The following is a 25,563-nucleotide window of genomic DNA, read 5'->3' as shown; positions in this document are numbered from 1 at the left end:
CTTAAAACGGGCCTTAAAACTGCATTCTTTCCAATGGCCAGCAGGGGGCTCTGGTTATAAAAGAAGATCTCGGGAATGATTCTCGCAGTTTTACTCAGCTGCTAGATTTAAATATTATTTATTAGGTGTTTATGCTTTAGAGCCTGTCTGCTCTATAGTGTGTTAGCTACCATATGACCCTGCAGTGAGCCTTGGTTTCCGATCGGTGACGTCACCCAACTGGTTTTCGGACATCTAAGTGAGTGGTTGTCCACATTCATCTACAATAAACTGTTGGGTTTGTGTAGAAGTAAAAAAAAAAAAAAAAAGTTAATACTCAGTCTAGATTCTTGTGGCAAATTGTACCCCTTAACCATATATATATATATATATATATATATATTAGGATTGAAATACGATGTCACCTAGCTGTTAGATCATCAGCTGATACCCATTAATGGTCCACAAACTTTTAAATGAAATCCTAAGAAAACTAACAGACACAGACGTATGGAGGGCTACCAACAGCCATTTATCAGCTGCTACCTGTGTGTTTGAAGTGTGTCTGAGTGGTGCAGGGGGGAGGAATGGCCACAGCCTGTCAGTCGATGTGCGTTGTTTGTTTAAGTGCAAGCCCATTGCACGTATCGCTGCTCTATCACAATAGCTTTCCACTCAACACTCAAGAAGCACCCGAGCCCACCGCAAGAAAAGCAGATGAGTTAACTCACACTGACTGATACACCAGCAGATTGACTCCTCAGCCCTTTAAAAGATTTCTCGCAGTGCCACGGAAAAAGCTCCCATGAAACCAGACCGCTGTAACCGCCCAAGGACCTGGGAAGTAGTCGTCGGCTATGCTAAGCTGAAAACAGCAGACGTGCGGCGGTGTAGGATATTAAGTTTGCCATGTAGTAAGCCGTGTGCCATCAAACATTCATGTGTTATAGCCTGGAGGATATTATGCAACAAGCTGAAAGGTTAGACCTCGGACAAGTGGTTTATAGTAAAAAAAAAAAGAGCTGAACAGAGACGGTTGACCAGTATGCAGCTATTAGAGCAGCACACACCGGTGTTTTAAATATGTGTGTGTGTCTCCTCATCTTTAAATCCTGCTTGGCTCCTCACAGATCATTTAAGTCCAGCAAAAACAACAGTGGCTTATTAACTGCAAACACACACCCGTCCATTCCCACAGCAGTGTCATTACAGAGGCTCATTATCGAAATCAATTCAATTAAGGCCTGTAATTGCTGTAGTGAAACCCAAATGCTATCGCAAACAGAGCTGAAGTAAGGCAAACCTCATCGATGCGCTGACCCTCAGAGCGTGCGTGCGTGCATGTGTGCTCTTATTTAACAAAAGAAATATTAATCGCTTGTTTCAAATTAACTTCCCTAACCCCTCTTTTCTCTCCAAGTTGGTGGCAGCGTTTAAGCATATGGATTCATTGGGGTGGGGGTGAGAGGAAGAGACGGAAAAAGGAAAGGAGAGAGAAAGGAGGTAGCGGTGGGGGGCATAAACACAGGATAACTATGTTAAACACTTAGCATGGAGACGCAACGCAGCATAGCTAATGCCAAATCCCTCAATCATTCTGCTCACACACGCGCGCCGGGTTAATTGTTTACCGAGCTAAATGAAGTGGGGATAATGTAGGCTAACTGTGTGCTAAGCGCCACTAAGATGAGGGATATTGTAAAGGACAATTTGATTTATAGTTGCTTGTTTGATGAAAGGAGAACGAGCATAAAAGTCACTCTTTGTCTGGGTGAAGGTGTTTGTCATAGTGATGACAGGTAGCAGAGTGTGCATATGTGTGTGAGTGTGTGCAACAGAGAAAGGTAAGTCACCTGAAGTTGACTTTTGTGGATCTTTCTGATGTACACTAACGACTACAAATCGCACAGCATCTCTGGCTTCATAAGGAGTAAAGTCAAACTACTGGAAACTGATTTTTTAAGTTGCTTCAGAAAAGTAACCCCTGTAAATATATATGTATCTACATATTATAAGTGCAGTTTAAAAACAGCAACACTATTTCAGCATCAACATGTGGCTCTGTTTGAACTTTTCATGACAGCCCGAACTTCTTAATTTCAGTAGAAGCATTGAGATTAAATTAATTCACCCGAATCAGAAAACCTTCATTTCCCATCATAAGAGAATGAAAATGTGTCCTTGATGTGGCTCACAAATTAAAGAGTGGAAGTAAAAATATGCTCTATGCAGAAAAAAAACTGGGTTGGCAAAAATGAAAGACAAATGTTTTAATTATGGCTTTGAGTCACACAGCAAAGTGCAATATGTGTATAATACACTGTTGGAAAAAATGTTTATTATGTTTCTTAAGCCAGCTGACCTTTGAGTCACTAATGCAAACTGCTTTGAAACCCACCTACACCCTGGGGCGCACTGACAGAGGCGAGGCTGCCGGACACTGGCGTCACCGGTAGGCAACGGGTGAAGTGTCTTGCCTGTCCTAGCCAAGGCTCGAACTGGCAACCTTCCGATTACAAGGCGAACTCCCAACTCTTGAGCCACGATCTCCCCTACAATGTAGGTTGTCATCACCAGTGTGTGAATGTGTGGATGACTGGATGTGTAAAGCGCTTTGGGGTCCTTAGGGACTAGTAAAGCACTATACAAATACAGGCCATTTACCATTTCATCACATGATGCCATCTGACAGAGAGTGAACGGCAAGTGGTGGTGTGCGATGCTGCACATTTTTGTATTGATCTAATACGTATACGCGGCTGACACTTAAAACTGTATGTTTGGAGAGCAGTGTATCTTGACTTATTAGATGAATCGTCATTAATTTGCAAATTTGGAACAAATTTTTATGGCCACTAAATCACTGTGATTGTGAATAATTAGTTAACACAGTAAAGTAGATCTACCAGCTTTTCATTTATTTTGAAACTGGGCTTTTTGGAGACCTGGAATGTAAATGTGCCCGTCTCTGAAGCAACTAGCCTATATGAAACGGACGTGACGGTCAACACAAAAAGGTTCAGACATTTGTCATTGATCCTAATACACTAGTATCGATTCTATCAATAATTGGATAGATCCGCCCACCTCTAATGCTGAGCATAAAAGCACCATAAAGCGAATCCAGTGATGCCTGCTTTGTGTCTGTACTGTGCATGAACTCCCAGGACAGACCTGTCATCACAATTAAATAACTGCAGATGAAAAATCTCACATCTACAGTTGCATGTACGTCATCACATGAATTAATTTATCCAGTTAGTTTTGAAGACGCATCTTTTCTTTAGTGGAATCAAAGTATCAGTAAGTGTTTCTTGAAAATACACGTGCAGTGTTGTTTGTGTGACTGTCTGGAGGTCAAATGTGCGCTGCTACGCCTCTTACTTTGTGGATGTGTTTGCTTGAGAAGTACTTTTAGGTGTCTGTGTTTGCGGGTGCGTGCGTGTATGTGGGTTGTGTGTTTGCCTGCATGCACGCATGAGTGGTCGTATGCTCTCGGTCACTGATATTGAATCCCAACTGTGAGGGCCATCTGTCTGACTTTGACCCAGCAGCTCACCGTCACACCTTCAGAGAAGAGGGAGGAGAAGGAGTGTGTGTGTGTGTGTGTGCATAACACAGGATGTGAAACAGTGTTTGTGTGCTGCCGTATAAATTTTGGCATACACACTGTGTTCATGTGAACTTGGCTGTTGCTTTGAAGGTGCTGACCGCTGGCAGAGGGCATACACATCCACAGCGGCACACTCGCCATGCACTCCTTACACAACACACACTCGTTCTATTCCCAGCGTGAGCCTCGAGTCTGTCCTCTGGCTCCAGGACAAGCCGACCTCTGACCTTTAAAAACACCAGGGCATTCCTGCAAGACGTCGGCGGGCAAGAGGAGGCGACAGGATAACGTTAACCCAAGAGCAGCAGTTAACATTTAGGAAGTGTAGGGTTTCCTGCACACGATACACAGGGAGGGGCTATTTTACAGCCAGCATGGGGGGTTGGGAAGGGGCCATAGGCTGTGTGAATGCAGACCAGGTTGCTGGGGCTCTGTACATGATGAGAATGTAAAGATAAAAAGACTGAAAGGAGGTGGCCTGTGGATGACATTTCATCAGCTAGTCCAACAGATAGACACTTCGCCTCAGACAGGAAGCAGGAGGTGATTAAAGAGACTGTCCTATAACTGGAAGGTCATAAAATCCATCCAGGCTGCCCGCTGCACTCTGATCCTTCTGCTGTAATGTAGACTCGATGGTTCACTCAGGTGGTTAAAAAAAACCTTCTGGTGATGGGATGAGTTAATCTTGCATCATCAAAACTTGCTTGTGGACCTCAATCTCAATATATTTTGCACAAGTGAAAAGGGAATTGAGCAGTTGTGCGAAATCTAAGGACAAACCCAAAGAGAAACCACCTACTAATCTGCTTTTACAGCATCTGTGCATTTTGTTGCTAATAAAACTGTAGCAGACTGTGTAGCCACTGTGACACCACTCATCTCCACCTTGTTGTTTAGAAGCCAGAAGTAACCATATTTGGAGGAGAAGATGAACTGCTAAATTATCAGCAAACTTGGCTAGGAAGGCTCTTTCATAGACTGTTTGGGTGCACAGATGTCTCCGACAGACACTGGCTTGTTAGTGCTAAGTAGCGGACCGATAAAATGCTACAACTCCATTCACCAAGCCACAAAGCAGACTTCTTGGACTGGCTGTATTTCATAGTAGATCATATTCAAATTTTCTGAAAGGTTCCAATATCACAAACTCCACTGAGAGGTCCGGTTCAGTGTAGACTAGTAGACAGAGCGCAGCCCACTCACCACTCACCTATCATTCAAAGCAGCCATGCTCTTATTAATACCTCGTTTTAAAGTTACAGTGTGTAAATCTACAACAAGATGTGTGTAGATTGCAGATTGCAGTCAAGTGAGTTCTGTTTATTTACCCCTCCCAGTTCAAGGGTATAATCCTAGCTACAGCGGCTGTAGGACAAACATGTTTTAATCCGCCAAGAATACTCAATTGAGACTGTAGCCAATAACCGCTGTGGCTAGCCAGTGCGTTTCCACCAGATCCAGATTTACCCTGGAGTTTTTCCCTATCTGTAGAAGGAATTCACTCCACTGTTTACCTCAGCTGTCAATGCTGGGTGGAAAGCATCTGCCTTTATTTATTCTGGAAAAGGCTGTGAAACTTTGTGAAAGGAGTCCAGTATGAGTCAGTGAGCCACAGTAAATCACTTCTGACCAATAACAGTGATACTGCAGTGAGTGATATGCTGAACTGTCAGTAGCATGGCTGTTTTGTTGCTGCTTGCTGCTGGTAGTAAAACAGTCTTTGAAGTGGCCCTAACACTGAACTCTCATATTAGCATAAAGCGGCCATTACAGGAACTGTACTGGAGATGGTGGCTTATGACGGATATCTGATATTTACTGCGCTAAAGAAAACCTGAGAGGGAGTAATGGAAACAACATGTTCAATATAGATAAATGACCCTCATGTATAGATGCAAAGTACAATTTTTTGATTTCTGGCTAACTGAAAAATGAATACATATGGTTAGGTACATTATTTTGTAACCACTATGCCAACTGTTTGAGTGAAAAGACACATCCCTCCATAAAACCACCTCACAACCAGCAATGGCCTGTGTTTTTGTATCTCTCTTTATTATCGCAGCGCCTCAGACGCAGGAGGGCCTTAATTAGGCTTTTTTGTGCATATCAAGTTATTATTTTGATCAGGAAGTTTGAGGAGAATCAGGTGTAAAAAGTCGGCGTGTCGCAGCTGTTATTTGAGTTTGTCAGAACATTTGTTCCATTTTCAGAGCTGCTCGTTTCATTTTCAGATTGGAGGCGCATCTTGTGAAAATTAAACCCAGGACGAGCCCGCGTGTTCAGTTGATTTTTTTTTTAGTGTAATCATATAGATTTAATGAAGTTTAACAATCTTAAAGCTACTTAAGGGAAAACAAAAAGGTAATGTGTATATTAGGAGGCTCCCAGTTCGAACAACAGGTGATCACAGGTTTAGTTTTTAACGCTAGCTGCTCATACATGATTGACGCTAAACTTAAAGGCATTAAAGGTCGCTGATTTTAGTTACAATATAATCAAACCCCTGAATACGCTTACAGTCATCACAGACTGTGGTTCCCATGTAGCTGCTGTCCAAAAACAGCAAATCTGGAGAATTTAAAGTTTGTAGCATGCTAATAATAATAACATATTGCTTTAAAGCGGCTAAAAGGAGCTATTATTATCAGCAGTGGGGGTTTTAAACAGTAACAACACCGCGGCTCGGCAACTCATTATTACCGGCGTGAGCGGTGACTTTCCGTCTGCACATTAATATGTAAATTAAATGTTAATCGATTTTCAAAGGTGTGCATTTATCATGTATTTTACAGCGGTGCACAGTGTGACTCAGTCAATCAGAACCGAGCTATATGCAGTTTGCAACAAGGCAATTCAGGCGCTCGAAAAATGATTAAAAACAAATGGTGACACTTTATTTCAAGTGCTCTGCGGATGCACTACAAGCAGATAATAAGCCCCTTAAAGCACATGCAAACTTTCACTGCAAATAATCAAAACATCGGGAAATTGCGTTCAATTCAACTTTGTGTCATTAACTGTACAGCCGCCCTCTGAAGGATTTCTCATTTTTCCTATTTTGTAAATCTTGTTGTTGATTAATTATTACGCGCTGGCTTAGAGTGGCTTATGAAAACCACTTCAATTAAAGATTTACCAAGAAAGCCGACTCAGTTCTTGGCTGGAAAGACGGGAGAATTAACACTCGCGTAGGCTTGCAGCAGGTAAACAGGAAGAAGATTAAGCTTCCTGGTGACTAGACGCATACATTTATGAAGCTAAATGCCAGCGCAGCATCAAGGCGGCTGCACACGTGGCTTCACGTTGTGGAGGTTTTTTTGGTTCTCTGGGCTTTTTTTTTTATGAGTCTGAGCGCACCCAGGACTTAGTAGTTGTGCCGGGCTCCCGCAGAGCACATAATTAATGGCAGGCTGTGGCTGTGGGGCCGCCAGGCGAGAAGAAACCTCGCAGTGGAATTGTGGGATAGCGGAGGAGAGTCTTGCTTTGTGGATCTCGGCGGGAACTCGCCAAGATCAAACATGTCGACAGCGCCACCCGCCCACCAGGCATTTTGTGTAGACAGACCTGAGGAGGAGATGCCTGAAAGCCAGACGTAGTTTTTGTACTTGTGTGTATGTGTGTGTGTTTGTTTGTGTGTGTGTGTGTGTGTGCAGCTTTTGGCAGTGTTTTTCAGGAGTGAACGACAGCAGCGCGGCGGATGCTGTCGTGGCTTTTGTTTTTGTTTTTGTTTTTTTGTTTTTGTTTTTTGCCTTTGGAGGACAGACTTTGAAATGGATTAACGAAAACTGACTTGATGTGACTTCCAGGTTTGCTTTGACATGACTTTGCTTCTTTTGATGTGGCTTCAACACCCCCCCCCCCTCCTCCACACACACACACACACACACACACACACACACACACACACACACACACACACACACTCCTCATCCATGTCCCTGCATCTGTCCTTGTGTTAGTGATACTGTACTGAGACTCCAGCCTGAAGGGTTGCCGATTATTTCTGACTGTCCACAGTCTACAGCTCTTCTTCTGTCCATATGATATGATATTTATTATCTTTCCTCCCTCTGGTTGGATCCACTGTCTCACCATGTCTCACTTTTTCTTTCTTTCTTTCTTCTCTTTAGGTCGTAATTTGTCTTTCTTTCTTTTTCTTTTTTCTTTCCTTCTATTATATTATTTTCAGGTTGTTATCTATCTATCGATCTCTTTATTTCTTTAATTCTTCCTTCTGCTTAGGTTCTATTTTTTCCTTTCTTTGTAATTTCTTTGTAATTTTCTTCTCTTTAGGTTGTTATCTATCTTTCTAGTTATCTTTTTTCTTTGCTTTATTTCTTGTTTGCATCTTTTCAATTAGTCTTTCTTTCATCTTTTGGTCTTTCTTTTTTCCGTTTCTTCGTTATTTATTTCACACTTTCTTCTCTTTAGTTTGTATTCTTTCTTTCTTACTTTTCCTTATGTTGCTATTTTTTTTAAATTTTTATCTTACTTTCTTTTTTCCTACCTTTGTTGTTTCCTTCCTTCCTTTTTTCTAATTTTCTCCTGCTTCTTTATTTCTTTCTCGCTTCATTCTTAGGTTTTTTTTGCTTTATTTCTTGCCTTTTTTTTCCTTTCTTTGTCTCCTCTTCTATTTGATGATTTTCTTCTCTCTTTCTTTCTGCCTTTTATTGCTACATTGTTTCTTCCTCATTCACCACTCACTGCTCCCATCAGGCAGGTTTGGGAACTAATCAACAGACTAGGTGTGTGTGTGTGTGTGTGTGTGTGTGTGTGTGTGTGTGTGTGTGTGTGTGTGTGTGTGTGTGTGTGTGTGTGTGTGTGCGTGTGTGTGTGTGTGTGTGTGTGTGTGTGCGCGCGCGTTCATCTGGGACAGGTCTGGGAGACGAGGAGGGAGGGGAAAAAAGCAGAGTGAGGATGATAAGGAAGCGAGCAAGAAGGGAGAGAGTTGGGATAAAGGTGTGTGATAGAATTGGAAGATCAAAGCCTTCTGTCACAGCGTGACTGAGCCCAGGGGCGTTATGGGTAAGACGGGGCGCATACACACCCGCACGGACACATACACACATTTATGCACGCTCGCGCAGACACAGACCTACTCACTCACGGCTGGTATTTGACTCTGAGTGTGATTGATACTGGGCTAGATTTGGAGAATCACTGTCATTCGTCTCTCCGCAGATCAAACAGCCACATAATCTCCCATAAAGGAAAGAGAGATGGAGGGAATAAAAAAAGGGACAGAGGAGGAGAGCATGAAGGAGGGCGAGGCGAGGGAGGGGGAGCCGTCTCATCTGTGAAGTGTTTTTTTTTTTTTTTTTTTTTTTTCCATAAAAGAAGACTCACCACCTAAAAAACCCATCCATCATTCAGCTCCATTAAACTGCTTCTTGGATACATCAGAGAGATATCCAGGATCTAAAAAGACGAGTCTAAATGCAGGCATTAAACCCCATTTACACCTGCTAAAGACGAGCAATCTGTTTCTTAATACTGTGCGTGTGGATAAAGAAAGAAGAAAAAAATCGCAAAATGTAAATACTTACACAATGCACTGCAGTCAGAATGCATCAAGATAAGCCGGGCTGGGTCTTCAGTTGGTCTGGATCATACTGAGATCAAATCAGGTCTAAATGACAGCTGCAGTTTGATCAAGGAAAGAAATCCCTCCAGCAATTTCAAATGTCTTTTTCCTGCTATTCCAGCTGTCTCATGCAAGCCAGTCGACAACCTAAAGGCAGCCAAAAGCCAAAGAAGGATGTGCAGGACAGTTTACTTTGAACTGGGGCCAACCTTGTGTGCAGTAAGATCCAACGTTAATCCAAGCAGAATCAGTGCAATAAGAATGACTGTTAACAGAAAGGCCTAATGCGAAAGTATGTAATCAGATCACAACTTAAACCACTTCCTAGCTGACAGGTCGGCGATCTGTCAGAGCTCAAGCATGTGATAAGCTTTTTAATGTATCTCTCAGTTGAGTGGTTAAAATATGTCTTTGTGGGAAAAACAGTTGAGAAATGATACCTCAAAAAAAGACTGTGCTAGAAAAACAGCAATGACTGGAAGTCCAGTTCAGTTCTATGACTACGTGGGTCCCGGGCAGGCTTCAGCTTTGGTTTTGTGGCAGGTGGCTCTTCCTTGACCCCTGCTGTGTCCAGCCTTTGGCTCTGACCCTGGAAATCAATTTTAGCCAGATGTTCAGCTGGTGTAAAGCTTATAAAGTTTGAGATGCCTTTGGTGTCTGTGGTGTGTGGCACACAACATGGTACTAGCCCAACCTATCACATATGGACAACTGTTCAGGAACCCTTGGCGTAACATTTATATGCACTGGGTAGTTTTGTCATTTTAACCCAAAGCTCTTTTTTAATACCAACCAAGCTGTTTTTGGTGCCTACCCTTTAACACAGCAAGTAAAATCAAAAGTAAAAATAAGGTTAAAAAAAGAATGTCCAGTCTGCCTGCAGTGGGCTCTTTTACCAGATGGAGGCAGTGTACAAGGTATTTGGTACAACCGGGCTATGGGTCACTCTTCCTTTGTGCTGTTGTTAGTCCATCTGTGAGCCGCAGTGGAAAGCGACGTTCTAACTTCCAACATACAAAGTAAAACTGAGTGTTTAAAAAAACATAAAGAATCCACAGCAGTCGCTGTCACAACTTTTTATGCTGAACTTCTCGATCTATGAAGACACATCACCACTTCCAAAACCTTGGAGGACCCTCTCATCGCCCCTTGTCCGAAAAGAAGCTTGTACACAAACAGACACATTTGTGGGATGATAACGTTCGGTTAACGAGGACTTGGTCTCTCCTTAAAAACAGTGCAAAAGACAATTTGGGATCTTTAATGCCATTAGTTTCTGATAGACACCACTGGGATGAGAATCGATTGAACAGTCAGGCCCAAGCCTGGTCTAGAGTCATATGTTGTACAGGAAATCATCCATGTCTGATGAGTTGAAAATCCTCCGGTTTTAAAGAGGGGTGGTGCTGTAGAGCGAGCAGGAGACAGGAAACATGATACCCTTTGACCAATTCTGCTCTAATGTCAGACTTCATACTTCAGATCTAGCAGAGTAATATCTCTTACCATCTGAACCATGAAGCAGGTTAGGAAGCCTGAAACATAATGTCCTCTCCAGCTGATCATGCATCAACGTTATCATATACAACCCCGTGCAAGGATTGAGTTCATGTCTGTAAACCAAAGTGAGTCAGTGATTTGTGGAAATAAACTCTTTTTAGGTCTTTCTTCTGTGACAGTGACAGACAAATAACAATGCTGAAATATTCCAAATATTGAAAGGTTATGTTTATATGCTAATGTCTCTCAGTGTGCAGCGCACCAGCACCAGCATTTTTCATGCTGGCGGTCATCTGGCCGACTATTGTATGAAGCTTTTATCTCCACAATAATCAGTTGCAGTTGTTGAAGTGAGTGAGCGGACTTCTTGCAAGCAAACTGTTATCTTCCATGTGTTTATGTCCCTGGGTAGTTATTTCTAAGCGATTTAGAAATGTCAAGCAGAAAACCGCTTGCTCTTCTTCTTCCTCCTCTTCTTTTTGGGGCTTCTTCCTCTTTTATTTACTTCTCGGTTTTTGCTGATGTGCATCCTCCTTGTACTTTCCCATGCTCTGGCTCTTGCATGTGGTCTCATTTCTGTCCTTCCTCTTGCCCTCTTGACCCCTATATCTTCATCTCCTCCTCGTGTTTTCTGGCATTTGCTGGAGAAAACCGGTTTAGATGCTCTACCGCCGCCCTGCGGAGCTGAGCGGCGTACTGTGTCTCACACAGATTTCTATCTGCTGTGGGAAAACCAAAGCAATTGCCGCCATATTTCTTATCTGACAAAAGCATCTCTATAAAACATGTGTAATTAACAGAGTATGAAATCCTCTTGGGATTTCATTTGGATGTGAAGAGACAAAGTGAATTGCAGCATTCGTCATATTGTGTTTTAGGGCATGTGTACCGATATTTGATGAGGCGTTTTTTTGTCCTTGTTTTCTGTCTCTACAGATGCACCACCCTATTCAGATGAAACCTGCAGACAGTGAGAAATCTAATGGTGAGTGGCACTGCACACATGCACAGCGACAGACCCATCAATATCACATACACACATACACATGCATGCATGCATCAATAGCCTTTTTCGAATTTTGCTTGGTAATGGCTATCTCTGCTTGATTGGCAGACAGCGCGGGGGACTCGGGGAAAAGATTGAAACATAGAGCAGAGGAGAGAAAGGGGGTGGGATGGGGCAATACTGATATATATAAATATATTTTTCTATGTGTGATGAATTATTAAGGTGGTTCATAAGGAGGTCAGTGAAAGTTGAATCGTTTTGGCCTCGTTGTGAACCGGCCTCTCTCCCCTGTGGCTGCTCACTCATACAAACATGTTGTATGCACTCTCCTCTTGCCACACACGCTCTCCCTAATGCATCTATTACACACACACGCGCGCGCGCATGCACACAAGCAGTGTCGCACACCCTCGTCCTCAGATCACCCCGTTCCCAAACTACATACCGCAGATCCAGCTCTGAATTGATTTCCTATACCGAGCCTCATCCTCCATTCCTTCTCATTCAAAGAGGAAGCTGTTGGACAGTGTGTAATACCAGTGGATGCATCTTTAAAGGGTAGGCCTGCTGTTATCTGTTAGCTCATTTATAAATACTTCATCGCTTCTTCTGACGCATTTTGTTGAGCGAAGATGCAGACCTTGAAAAATCAACTCACAAATATGTTATAAGTTAGTTCCTTATTTATTTCCAGACGGTCACTTTACTTCTTACCATTACTCAAACTGTTGGACTCATGTTTAATTCCATTGCTTCAACTGGACGTGAGCTTTCAGTCATGGACAACGATATAACTGCCGTAAAAACAGAAACCTGAAGCTGATAAACACCTATGTCCCACTAAATCCAGGAGGAAATAATTTGGTTTCTTTGCCATAAAACGAAGACGTTGATCAAGCAGAAGACATGTTGAAGGAAAACAGTCGAAAGTGTTTGCAAACACAATAGATAGCTAAAGTTATTAATATGAAGTTATGAATGACATTTAGCAACAAATGTGACTATTAGTTAGCAGTTAGCTGCTAGTGACAAGGCCTGATTAACAACTAAAGTTTGGATTAATAGTTAACAAACTGAACAGTAATAGATAAACTCAGGGAAATTGGTCACTAACTATCATAACATAATTACCTGTTCAATTAATTAGTAACAAAAAGTAAAAGCTCCATTGTTTTAATGTTAAGCTAAAGTTATGGGCAGCTAAAATGAATTAAAAAGTCCTGATCCTATTTAAAATGAGTTCAAATGAACTTATTAGGGCATGATTGTGTAAGGCAGCTGAAAAAAGATGGAGACCGCTGACTTAGGTGCTAAAAACAATCATTGTTTCTCATTTTCCCTTGCAGAGTTTAGCTTTTATGTACTCCAGAGGTCATGTTATTAAATGGCAGGACTCTGGGAAGTTATTTCTAAATAGTCAATCTGACTTTTTTAATTCTTCTTACAGCCCATAGCGGATGTTTTCAGTACCAAATCTGAGCTAAACTTGAATGTCAAGCAAAAAAATTTAATAACTCTTTTTTTTTTTCTTGACATTTTTAAAGTAAATACACTGCTGTGACATTTTGTTCTTCACACTATGAGGTAATAACTCGGGCTTTCCTTACCTTCTCGGTAAATTTACACAAGAGCAGTTATTTTCACACATTTTGCTGCTCGGACTCCAGCTGCATCAGAAATTAGCGCGACCCAATTTTTGCGGTTCAAAAAAAGTAAAAACAAGAGTGCAGTTTTGAAAGAAAAAAAACATCTAAGCTTCCTCGGAGATTTGCAGTTTTGCTGGATGAATAACCAGAAGACCCCAATTTGGGGATTTTTTGGTGTGAAATGGTTCCCATTAGAATTATGTAGTGTGGCAGCGCATTGGGTATGTGAAAAATCTGGCAAATGAAATTAAAATTATTTAGACAGTTAAGTGAGAAAATGTAGGTTTTTGCAGTTTGGATGAAGTGACCCTTAATGCTGAGTAATTGAGCGGAATTTTGGTTTGGATGAGCTGCCCATTTAAAGCCAGCAATGCTACATTTAATAGCATTTCTTGGACACATGCAGAACTCACATGTACGTTAAATGCAGCTCATTTGCCACAGCAGCATCACAGAGCTTTCCTTCTAGCCTGCCATGTATGTCACTGTCCACTGCAGGGGAGGAGAGCAAAATGACAGCATCTGGGAAGGCAGGGGGAGAAATGCTTATAAAAGCCATCATCCGCTCCACTGAAATATGGCCAAATATCACTTTATAAGAAATAACTGTCAGGGTAAGGATGGTGGAACTTAATAAAGAAGCCGCTGCTCACAGTGGGAATGGTGAAATATAGAGCAGACCATACGTTACACGTCCATCCATTTAACGGTAATGACCTTTAATAAACCCAGTGTTAGATCCGCTGTAACAGTGACGTATGGCTGCGCAGAGCTTTATTAGTTTAGCCAGTGGAGATGGAAGAAGAGAAAGAGACTGAGAGAGATAACAGTATTGGTTAATCTTGTGCGTATGTGTGTGGGGTTTTTTATTTAACACTTCCCTAAACCTTTGTGATTCTTTCTTCGGCATCTTTTAACTATTTTTGGAGCTCAGCGTGAGGCCGCTTCTGCTCCGATTTATCCCCGAATGCAAAACCGACTCCTGATACATCCCAGAGCCGGCTTTATGAGTCTTATCACCCGCCCGCCTGCCTGTGCGCCTCGTCCGAAAACAGAAACAGTCAATTGTAACGATATCTCCTCTCTTTCTTTCCTATCGACACAGAGTAAATTAATTACATTGCTGTTAGACTTGTGGTAATCTTTCTCTGGAGTGATGCGCGCACACACACACACACACACACAAACTGTGTGTACAAAGGAGTTAAAGCTTTTTGAAGCAACACTTATCTTGGCAGCGTATCCCGATGGTTTGTTTTTTAAACACACAAACAATTCAAACAGCAAAATAAACAAGTGCGCTATTGATTTCCCAGAGTGCAACAGACCGCTTATCTCTTTCGCCTCGCGGTAAGAGCTGACAGTTTCCTCATTAAAAATGAATTGGATTAGCATTACATTGAATGCAGCGGGAACACATAAACACACACATGCGCGCATTGTTTCAGCGAATGAATGTGGGTTTCACTCTCAGCCTAATTCGAACTTAACGCCTCGCGCTGGAAAACACACGGGGGCAAGTTTCTCGCCTTCACCTGCAGCCGCCTGCGCCCGTTCCTCGAGATTGCACCGGAGGAAGGAGGGATTGTGTCAGCAGAGGAGATGGAGAGAAATTCACGAGGGAGGAGGAAGGAGGATAGAAGAGGAAGGAGAGGTGGAGGGAGGGAGGAAGGGGGTGAGAGAGGACAGGCTGAAGAGTCTCAGCAAGGAGCCGGTGTTGAAGTGATAATGAGACATTGATCAGAGCCTCACAGATGGCATGATGAAATACATGAACTCTGTCTGTCTTCATCGCTCTCCCACTGTCTTTTTTTCTTTCTTTGACTGTTTCTTTTGATTGCTACATTTTTTTGTCTCAATCCATTTTTCCACATTTCGCTCTTTTTCATTTTTATCTATTTTTTTTTATTTTTATTTTACTCTTTGTTCTTACCAATCTTTTTTTCCACACATCACTATTTCACAGCATACTCTCCTTGGTATATATATTTAAAAAATGACTTTGAATGTGATTATCCGTAAACTACACAAAACAGAAACTACCCTCAAGCAAAGAAAATATTGGTCATCTGAAATTGGAACTGCTCTTAAATAAATCAGCAAAGTTTTATGTCCTAACAAAGTCAAGTTAGCCAATTTTTTTACACGATAAAGCGCTGATTGTTGGTTATGAGCTGCTGCGATGTTCACACTCCATCTATCCATGATTACTTTATTTTGTGGTGTCACTAACTTTGGGGCAGAAATGTTCAGTAAATCTTTAACTTACACCATATCTGAGTTTGGGAGGGTTTAAAGTTGTGAGAACGCTTTCTGAAACACCCAATTCTTTACAGTTAATCCTTCTTTCATCCGGCAAAAGCACGGGATTAAACCAGAAACATAATAGGAGAGAAAAGTGGCAGTCCTAATATGACATCTATGAAAGAAATCTGTAACAGCGCATTTGTCAGCAAACTTTTTAAGCATTTTATTTTAGGAGATTGAAATTAAAGTTATTAGTGCACCCTGGTTTGAAACCGTTCTGTGTGGATGTTCTCCTAGTGCTTGCATGAGTTCTCTCCCAGTTCTCCAGGTGCTCTGACGTTCTCCCACACTCCGACTACATGCATGTTAGGTTCAGTGGTTGGCCATAGGTGTGGCTGTGAGTGTTAACACACTCTTTCTCTGTGTTAGCCCTGCGATAGACCGACAACCTGCCCAGAGTGTACCCAACCTCTCACCCTGTGACAGCTGGGATAGGCTCTATCCCCTCTGTGACTCTGAATTGGATAAGCAGTTAATAAATTAAAGTTAATTTCAATAATACTTCGAAATAACTACCTAGGGAAGCATTACCAGTATGGCTGCTGAGTACCCAGACTTGCTTCTCTAAGGACTTTGATTAGCCATGAAGCATTCCTGTGCTTAGGAAATAAGTTCCAGTGATGGCACAGCTAATGGGTAGTGATGTGCGGATCAATCCTGAAATATCAATTCTTTCGATACCAATCATTTATGTTCTAGAATCGATTCTCACATTAAAATATCAATATTTTAGTAATTTAGGGTAAATTTGTAGTTTATCATTAACAGGAACACAGTGGAAAGAAACTATAACATTCGGATTGTCTACATTCAAAGGAACTACTTCCTCTTCCGCCTTTCATAGTCATGTGCGAAATACGGCTGTATAAATGTCTGCAGCCCCTTGGCGCGTGCACTCACAACAATGGCTGAGCGTAATTGTGTGGACGTATTTTACTTCCACAAACAGCTGAGACGTGGTTTGCGATACATGTGGCAAAAAAGTGAGGTGTTGTGGCCATACTTGCCAACCTTGAGACCTCAGAATTAGGGAGACATTCAAAAGGGCTGTTGGGGGGGGGGTGATAAATACATTTTACAGTGTTGATTTATCGGATAAAATACAGCAGGGGTGTCCAAATTCAGAGGCTGCTTCCACCTCAGAACCCGGCCTTCGCGGTCTAAAGAAAGCCGGGTAGTACGGCACGAGCTCCCTCGGTGGAGTGAAACAGCCGTCTGCTCCTTGCCATCTAAAATATAACAGGGCGCTGACGTAAACTCTCGACCGTCTCACACTTCTGTTTAATCAGCTTTCTGTTTGACGTTTATTCAGCTGTGTGAAAACCCCGGAGGAACCCACCCGAGGGATTAATAAAGTAACATTTAATTTAATCTAATCTAATAACTTTAATCTCAGCCAAGCCAATTTACTCACAAACAAATAAAACACTGAAAAAGCCAAACAAGAACATTTTTAAGTTATCAAAGTGACTTATATATCATGTTTAACCCGAGTAGTGAAAGACCGCGGGGGTTTGAAAATGACGTGTCGGTCGTCTCAGATATTTGAAGTTTACACAGCTACATTCTCACCTGAAAATATGTTAAAAGTTTTTTTGCGGCGCAGAAAGAGAAATAAGAGTGATATTAAAACTAAGCAGCTGCCGCCATTGTTGGAAACTGGAATAGGCGCTATGAATTCTGCGATATGGTTTTTTCAATTTTGTTGTCCGGGTGGAAAATCGGGAGAAATTCGGGAGAATGGTGGCTCCGGGAGATTTTCGGGAGGGGCACTGAAATTCGGGATTCTCCCGGAAAAATTGGGAGGGTTGGCATGTATGGTTGTGGCAACATCACTAACCTGAGGTCAAACACCTCAGAGTAAATCATATCACAGAATATGACGAGTGTATATTGAGACGAACTGAAGAGGAGGAGAACGACAGGTGCTGCTAGGGCGAGACAGACGTCTCTCACGGAGTCCTTTAGTGCTACAGGCAGGCAGGTGTTCAAATAGCACAACTTCAGGTTTTTTATTTCTGTATGATGAACTCTGCATTATTAAGTGATAAGAACAAGTAATCTGATGTCCTGTAATCATTATCATGCTATAATTTGAGATACAATAAATAAAATGTTTTTGTACAAAGTATCGGGATCAGTATCGTCGATACCACCCTGAATATTACTTGGATCGGATCGGAAAGGAAATCAGTGGTATCACACATCACTAGTAATGAGTCAGTCAAACCGGAGGTTATAGCCCAAGGGCTCGTTTTTAAGCCCCACCCACTATCCAGCATGTAATCCATGCAGTGTTTCCAACTTAGCGACTTTGTCGCTATATTTAGCAAGTTTTCAGACCCCCTTAGCAACTTTTTTTCTAAAAAGCGACTAGCGACAAATCTGGTGACTTTTTCTGGTATTATTGGAGACTTATTTATGACGACTTTTTGACGTGAAAACGCGTATCGCTCTTACTCTCAACAAGCAGCGGTGCTGCCTTGGGCACCTCACCCATGCCAAAGCGCTCACAGGCGGAGGATAGTCCTCCTCAGCTGCTATCAGGGCAAGAGACGTTCACACATGTGCGTCCAAACGGCAAATGAATCGCGCATGAGCGAAGCCGCTGCTCCCGCACTGACTGTAACGCAGTCAGTTCTTCCTTTACTCTTATGCTGTTTTGTGGATCACAAGGTTTAAAACTACTTATAAACACACACTCACACACAAAGTAACTCCACCAGAGTGCCAATTTCGGGTCACTTTTGCTGGTCCAGGCCTGGATAAAGAAGCAGGGTTGGAATTGTGACATTTAAAAACAATAATTGCTAAAATAAATTTAATTTGTAGTTCTAAATACATTCAAACTGCATTTAGGACGTTTTTTACTCACTTTATGACTCTTCCACGATGTTATTTCTCTCTCCAACAGCGTAGGTTACAATTACATTAGCATGGCCAATTATGCAAATTAGGCGATGACGTCATTTGGCGACTTCTAGCGACTTTTAGGACAGCCAATAGCGATTTTCCTTACTGAGGAGTTGGCAACACTGAATCCATATGGCGTATAGGGACTTTGAACCCCACTCTCCCCGGTGATAGTACTCTGATGAATCCACTTTTTTTGTCTAATGACCAAAACTAAAAGAAATTTGCCTACACCAGCTTTAAAGTACTTATTTGCTTTCACAACAAACACTGAAAACACTTAAATGCCTGGATAATAAATATAAAGCTAGTAGCAGCTCATTAGCTCAGCATCAAGAAAAACCCCTCAAACTATTCTGGATGCAACAGGCTTTATGACTAAGTGAGTTTGGTCTTATATAACATTTGGGTTAAGGCCATAATTTACAATAAAACCCAAAGTTCAACAGATTAAGCTTTCAAACTGTTTTTTTTTTCCTTTATGCCATGTTTCTATCTGCTTTAGAAGCCCATTACAGTTATGTCAGAGTGGTTTTCTTAGAGGGCACCTGAGGTCTTTTCTGATTAAAAGAGTGAAATAGGTATTAAGGAAATGTTTAAAGTCATTTGAGAGGAACACAGCATTAACTCTGGCATGCACAGAGTGTTAATGTCATAAAATCTCTTCATTCATCTTGTTTCTCGGTTCTCCTTACAGCCGTGGAAGACAGGAAGTTGTTCATCGGCATGGTGTCGAAGAAGTGCAACGAGAACGACATCCGGGTCATGTTCTCTGCGTTTGGACAGATCGAGGAATGCCGGATCCTCCGAGGACCCGACGGGCTCAGCAGAGGTACCTGTCCCTCTGACTCACTTCGATCCAGACTTGATGTTCCTCATGTGAACATTAACACCTGCGTGGCCTCCAGCAGCTACAGTTCATTGCATTAACTTGTGTAATGACTCAAAAGTGTTTACCTCGAAATTTTGTGATAAGAGTTGACTGGTTGAAGTGAGGTTCTGAAAAACTGACTTGAAAAAGTTCCCAACCGCTTTAATGTTTTGCAGTTTATTGTTATTTGCCTGCTTAAAAGCATTTGTGCTGCACAGGAAGCTGCTCATTTACACCTTCTCAGCCATTTTTCACTTCACTGTCTACCTCTGGAAGTGTTTTCCGAGCTGTCAGTGTTGCAAGAAAAGACTGTTTACTTAAAACTGCGGTAATTATTATATAAAAACTTTTTGGGGTCATAAATATTTCCTCTGCAAATCAGCAGTATAGAAAAATGATGAGCCTTTCATTGCGCATAATGTGCCCGTGCCTATTAAATTAGATTTCCCCATTTACCTGAAATAGTATTTTAATGTTGTGATCAAGCTGCACACCTGACAGAACCAACAATAAATGTTTGTGTGTGTAGGCTTGATTTTCTAATTGAAAGTCAGCCTTGAGCCATTCATTGTCTTCGGCAAGTGGAAGTGCGCTCTGTCCTTTTTTATTTCCCGGAGTCTGAGTGGTTCAGAAGATGGTTATCGAATGGTTCGCCAAAATAAAATCAATTATTAGCCATCAAAGGTCTGCAGTGGAAGAGCTCTGTGCAGGTCATAAAGACGTCAAAGGCCATTTTAGAGCTCATATTATCAGGTTTTATTGGTTTGATAGATACTGCAGAAATTCTAGTGATAATAATAAGCAATAGAATGAGAGCAGAAATAATTAAAGCTGAAGCTGGATCAGGGCTCTCAAAAGGCTCCGCTAGTTTATCCACTTAATGGATGTATAGGGGCATCAAGTTGTGGTTTAAAGGTTATTTTATTTTCTGCATATTACAAGATAAAATTATTCTAGATTAGCTGGTGTTGTATGGCCTCAGTCACACAGGCCTTTAGACTCTTTAGCAACCCTCGGCAATCACATGTGTATTTACCAACCAGTTGTAAGTGGTTGTTAAAGTTTGCTGCAAGATTGCTGCGGTCTCTTGTAGTTTGCATGAGCGATGCCAATTTATCCTCCAAGCAAGTTAAATAGTAGTAGTTATTGTTTAGTTATTGTTTACAATCAAGTCGGCATTAGCCATGCAAACAACCTGTTTCACTAGTTTTCCCTACACAACCACTGGTTATCAGATGGTCTGATGATAGCTGTTGGACACAAGGTGGAGGATGAGAGAGGTGCAAACCATCGACTGTATATAAAGTATACAGACTAATTCTGAACTTCCTGTTCTTAAAGCGTCAGCATCAGCTACCATACTTTTGGTTTTTGGATCCAAAAGTGACCATACTTGGATGAAAGTGAGGAGCGTTACACCATCTGCCAGTGCAAACAAGCTTGGTTAGCTTTACCTGCATAGGTGCAAACACCTGCTAATAACTGCTAAGTATCAACTAAGAATTTTACTCATTAGAACAGAAGCACAAATTCCCAAATAAAAACTGATAGATATAGTCAGATAATCCCATTTCAAAGAGGTCCTAAAAGCACATGAAGCCCACTTTAATTATTCTTATTAATAGAGGTTAAGCCTCGAGACAGTTAGCAGAGACAGCTAGCAGACAACAGCAGCTAGAGCCCTAATTTTAAGCTTTAACAAACAGGTGAGTTATAGAAAATCATAGCCACGGTACAGTTGTTTGTTGAAGAGAAAAAATAGCTGAAGTCACCAAAAAGAGTTTCCACTGAAAGGTTGCCATAAAGTTGGGATTTTACCATTGAAGTCTGTTGGGATTGAGAGTACAAACGGACTAAAAAAGGAACCACATTTATGTATAGATATCTGTTTATAGAAATTAAATGAGTGCAACAAGCCCAGTATACCTTATATGCCTAATACAGCACAGCCTTTGTATCAGATTCTGTTTTCAACCAACTGCTTCTTCCTAAATGTTTTCCTTCGAGGTCTTAAAAGAGTCATTTTAAGAAGTCAATGCAAATGAACTGGAGCAACATCTCGAGGCTGCTGTGGCCACCACTGTGAATACATGCTTCTCCTCTTTCGCTCTATATACCCCCCACCCCCATTCTTTCTTCTCCCCTTCTTGCTCTGTCAGCTTCATCCCCAAACATCCCCTCTCCCACTCCTCCTTCTCGCCTCCTAACCTCTGTTCATATCCTCCACCTTCCCTGCTGTTCCGGTTTACCCTGTCCATGAGCCAGTCCTAAGCTCTGTACTTCCATTGCAGAGCAGTGGGAATTTTCAAATCCGCTGTCCAAATCGGGACGTGAGTTGCTGCTTTGTTGGCTTTGTAGTGTTGAAATAAAAGGATTGGTTATGTTTTGCATAGCAAAACAAAATGTTAATTTTAAAGCACTTTCATAATTTTACTGCAACTGTATTTACTTTTTTTTGACTTGATAAGTCTATGAGACGAAGACCCCACTTTATTACATCAGTATACGAGTTTATGTTAGGTTATGTGATCGACAGGTTTCTCAGTCAAATCCACCTTGTGCTCGTTGCTAGTTTCAAAAAGCACTGCTCTGCTCAAGGCGTATGCAGCACACCATAGCTACATTGATCTTTTATCTTCAGTGAATGATCTTACAGTTATTTGATACCAGTCTCAGTTACTGTTGACATAAATCACTTGTTGAACCAAATTTGAGTCCAGTACCAAACTGATATTGAGGAAAGCCTGCCCTCAAATTTAGAATTTCAAGCAAATTATGGTTATTACTGGCAGTTCACATGAAACCCTTGTAATACCAGCCATTTCCCTTTCATTTTTTTTCAGTTGGTGAGGTGCTGATTTGGCCATTCGGGGACTTGGCGGGAGTCATAGAGCAGTAATGAAAAAGTAACACGGCCATAAAAGAAAAGAAAAACGTTTTTATGACTCTGAATGTGGCAACATCTCCAATTCAGTTGATTTGGAGAAAGGTATGAGCTGCCTCCACAGCAAAATAGCAAATTCCTGGCGAGTTTCCTTCGTAATTGGCACACTCTTGGTGCTCTTCTCAAAGTGCTCCAGGGCTGCTTTTAAAGAAAAGAAATGGACCTATAAACCAGGTGTCAAATCATTCAGATCAGTCAGCTGCTGGGTGTGACAGGTGTGTTCTGTAGGTCCGTGTTTCAAGACATATGAGCAGATATGATAATCATCTATCAATCTATTTTTAGCTATGTTACCTATCTAAATAATCATCATCAACCATTTCTTCCCACAAGCACACACCTGCCTCCCCTCACGGCTCATTTCAAACATCCTCCCAGTATACCCTACCTCCCCCTTCCCTGCCCCTTTGTGGTTTCTATGTGCTGAGGAGATGGAGGGGCTTTTTGCGAATCTCTGTCCTTCTATTCTTCCTCCTTCTGTCACGGGAGCTGTCGCTGTCATCGTCACGCAGGTTCAGTGTGGTTATGTTGGTGATATATACTTTTCTGTGGCTGTTGAATGTTATGGATGTTTTATTGTTGACTCGAGTCTGATCTTCCTCCTTTTCTTCTGAAGGTTGTCTCCATCTTGAGTCTTTGCCTGAAACCACACTACTCAAACTCCCATGTTCCTCTGCTTCTGCGAACAACACGGCCCTCCCCGTCTCTATATTCACCCTGGCTGTCCTAGAATCCGTTCTTGCATCAATTTGTCCTCTTTTTCTCAGACATCCCACACCGGCCTCCTTCCCTCCCTTCCCTGTTTCCTTCTTCCATCCCTCTTCAGCTCCTCTCTTTTGTCCTCATGAATATTTTAGATGCAATGGCCAAATCCTTGCTTCTGTGGAACTAATATAAACCACTTAGTCGAAAAGGAAATACTGTTAGTCCAGCTTGGTCTTGGCTAGTAAACAAACACCCCTAACCAGGTTGGAAATAAATAGGCCTTTACGGATTTCTGTGTGCCTGCAACTCCCAGGGGCCCTCAGTCCCACGTAGCATCGCTGCTGAGGTCCTATTAAATCTCGATATCAATCAGAAGAGCGCTCCACCATCCCGCTATTAATAAAATATGGATCACACCACCAGTGGATGGCTGGGCCTGGGGAGCTACCCTACTTTCATTAAAGGACTGTTTGGTTCTCCACTGACGACAGAATGCGGCCCGTGAGGTATTTTTAGCGCTCGAGCCACGTCCCATCTCTGTGCTTCGAAAAATAAGACATGCACCAACCAGCCAGAAAGTATGGCTTCGACTCTAAGCGTTTCTTTTTTCATTAACAGCTTCGACATTAATGAATCAGTGTGCAGGCGCAGTGGAATTCCTTATTTAGAAGCTTTGGCTTCAAGCTGCAGAAACGGGCTAAAGATAGAAATGTTTCTTTGCGGATGAAAAGCATCCTGTCTGACAGTTGGAGACAAACTGATGAGTCTCCTTTCGGTGACAGCCGATGATGTTGTAGCTGACCGGTTTTATAAATAGAGTCAGGACCTATCAGGACCAGTCTGGAGGGCTAACCCAAATGGATGCCCCCTGCAGAACTGATCTAGTTCTGGGGCATTACTTCTCTGCAGAGGATGGAGGCAGCCTCCTGGAAAATAAGCAGTTAAATGGCAGATTGTGGCCCACCTAAAATAGACAGTCCCCTGAATAAATTGAAAAATGACCCCTTTTTGTATGTCCTATCTTCAGTGCTACCACTTAGCACAGCAGCCCTGGCACTGCAAAGGACTCATCAAATGTTTACTAGGTCAGAGCTTCAGTCTCTTTTTTATCACCTTCTTGCCTCTTTAATGTTAAGCAACCAAGGTAGTTTCACATAAAAGGTGATTGAACTCTATCTTCCAGTTGGCAGTGACAGAAAAGAAAAAGGAAAGGTCAATAGGTTTCATATAAGATCAGAGACAGGTCTGCATAACCAATAGGAACAATCATTTTGAAAATTGAACACAGAAGATGTTGATTTGAGTGCTCGGATGATAAAAACTGTTCAAGTGTATTTCTTTCAATTCTAAAGTTGTTCTCACTAAAGACCAAGGCTCATTCTTCTTGACAGCCATCACTTAAACTTCTCATTCTATTCAGAAAATGGTGTAGACTATAAAAACTGAATCTTCAATACTGTGGCCTCAGTTGATATGTTCAGTTAACACAGTCTGAACCTCTAACAGGAGACCCGGTAAACTTTTTGAGTGCTATAATTTCTGCTTTTATCATGTGTTAATATAATAGGTTTGGCAACCACGCCTTCAAAAAATATCCACATTACTTTTTTCAGAACTGATTTTCAAAATTACAACCTACAAAAAAGATTCAAAAAAAGAGTTAGGGCGCTAGGTAACATGGGAAATTTAAAAAATGCCAATTTATTAAAAAAATTATTAAAAACACAGCACATTCTGAGTTTGATGACAGAAAAAGATTTTCAAAAAGGCTGGGACCAAGGGTGTGCTGACCTCTTTCAGACACACCAGTTATGTTACTTTTTAAATGATTTCCTGTAATTGCCCAGGATATATAATTTCACCTACTCAGCAGTTTAGTTTGCCAGATAATGACATTGCTTTCATTCAGTTCAGTTTTATCTATATAGCGATAAGTCACAACAAGAGTTTGTCTGAAGTTGCTTTATGTTGTAACGTAAAGACCCTACAATAATCCGGAGAAAACCCCAACTATCACACGACCCCTTGTGAGCAAGCATATGGTGACAGTGGGACGGAAAAACTCCTTTTTAACAGGAAGAAATATCCAGCAGGGTGAGGAGAGGGAGATGAGACGAGAGAGAGAGATTAATAATAACTAATGATTAACTGCAGAGAGTGAAAGGGTGAGGAGAGAAGAAACACATCATGGGAAGACCCCACACGCCTAGACCAGTTGCAGCGTAACTGAGGGAGAGTTCAGGGTCACCTGATCCAGTTAAATATGGGTCAAATCAAAGCAGAGTTCCCCACTTTGCCTAATCTCCTGTTAAAATAAAATGAGGCCAAGAGACACACATCTGGAACTTGTTTAAATATGCTTTCATATTTTCATGATACAGTTTTAACTTTCTACAACAGAGATGTGTTTTTAATGACACCCGAGAGGCTGAAGATCAGGAATTCTGAATCTTTAAATATAGATTATATCTTTTAAAATGTATTAT

The 25,563-nt window shown here is 41.7% G+C and overlaps 1 protein-coding gene across 24 annotated transcripts in view; it reads left to right on the top strand.

Annotated features, from left to right (window-relative positions):
- The window catches only part of LOC113009826 (CUGBP Elav-like family member 2), a 236,879-nt gene that overhangs the window by 172,335 nt on the left and 38,981 nt on the right, over nucleotides 1–25,563 (top strand). For all 24 annotated transcript variants that reach the window (XM_026148402.1, XM_026148410.1, XM_026148403.1 and 21 more), the window contains 2 exons: nucleotides 11,619–11,667; nucleotides 19,255–19,389. In XM_026148402.1, coding sequence (XP_026004187.1) covers nucleotides 11,619–11,667; nucleotides 19,255–19,389 — 184 coding nt within the window. The remainder of the gene's footprint in view (nucleotides 1–11,618; nucleotides 11,668–19,254; nucleotides 19,390–25,563) is intronic.

Source organism: Astatotilapia calliptera, chromosome 17, assembly GCF_900246225.1.
Source record: "Astatotilapia calliptera chromosome 17, fAstCal1.2, whole genome shotgun sequence".
Lineage (NCBI taxonomy): Eukaryota > Metazoa > Chordata > Actinopteri > Cichliformes > Cichlidae > Astatotilapia > Astatotilapia calliptera.
This window is presented reverse-complemented; position numbering and strand designations above follow the sequence as displayed.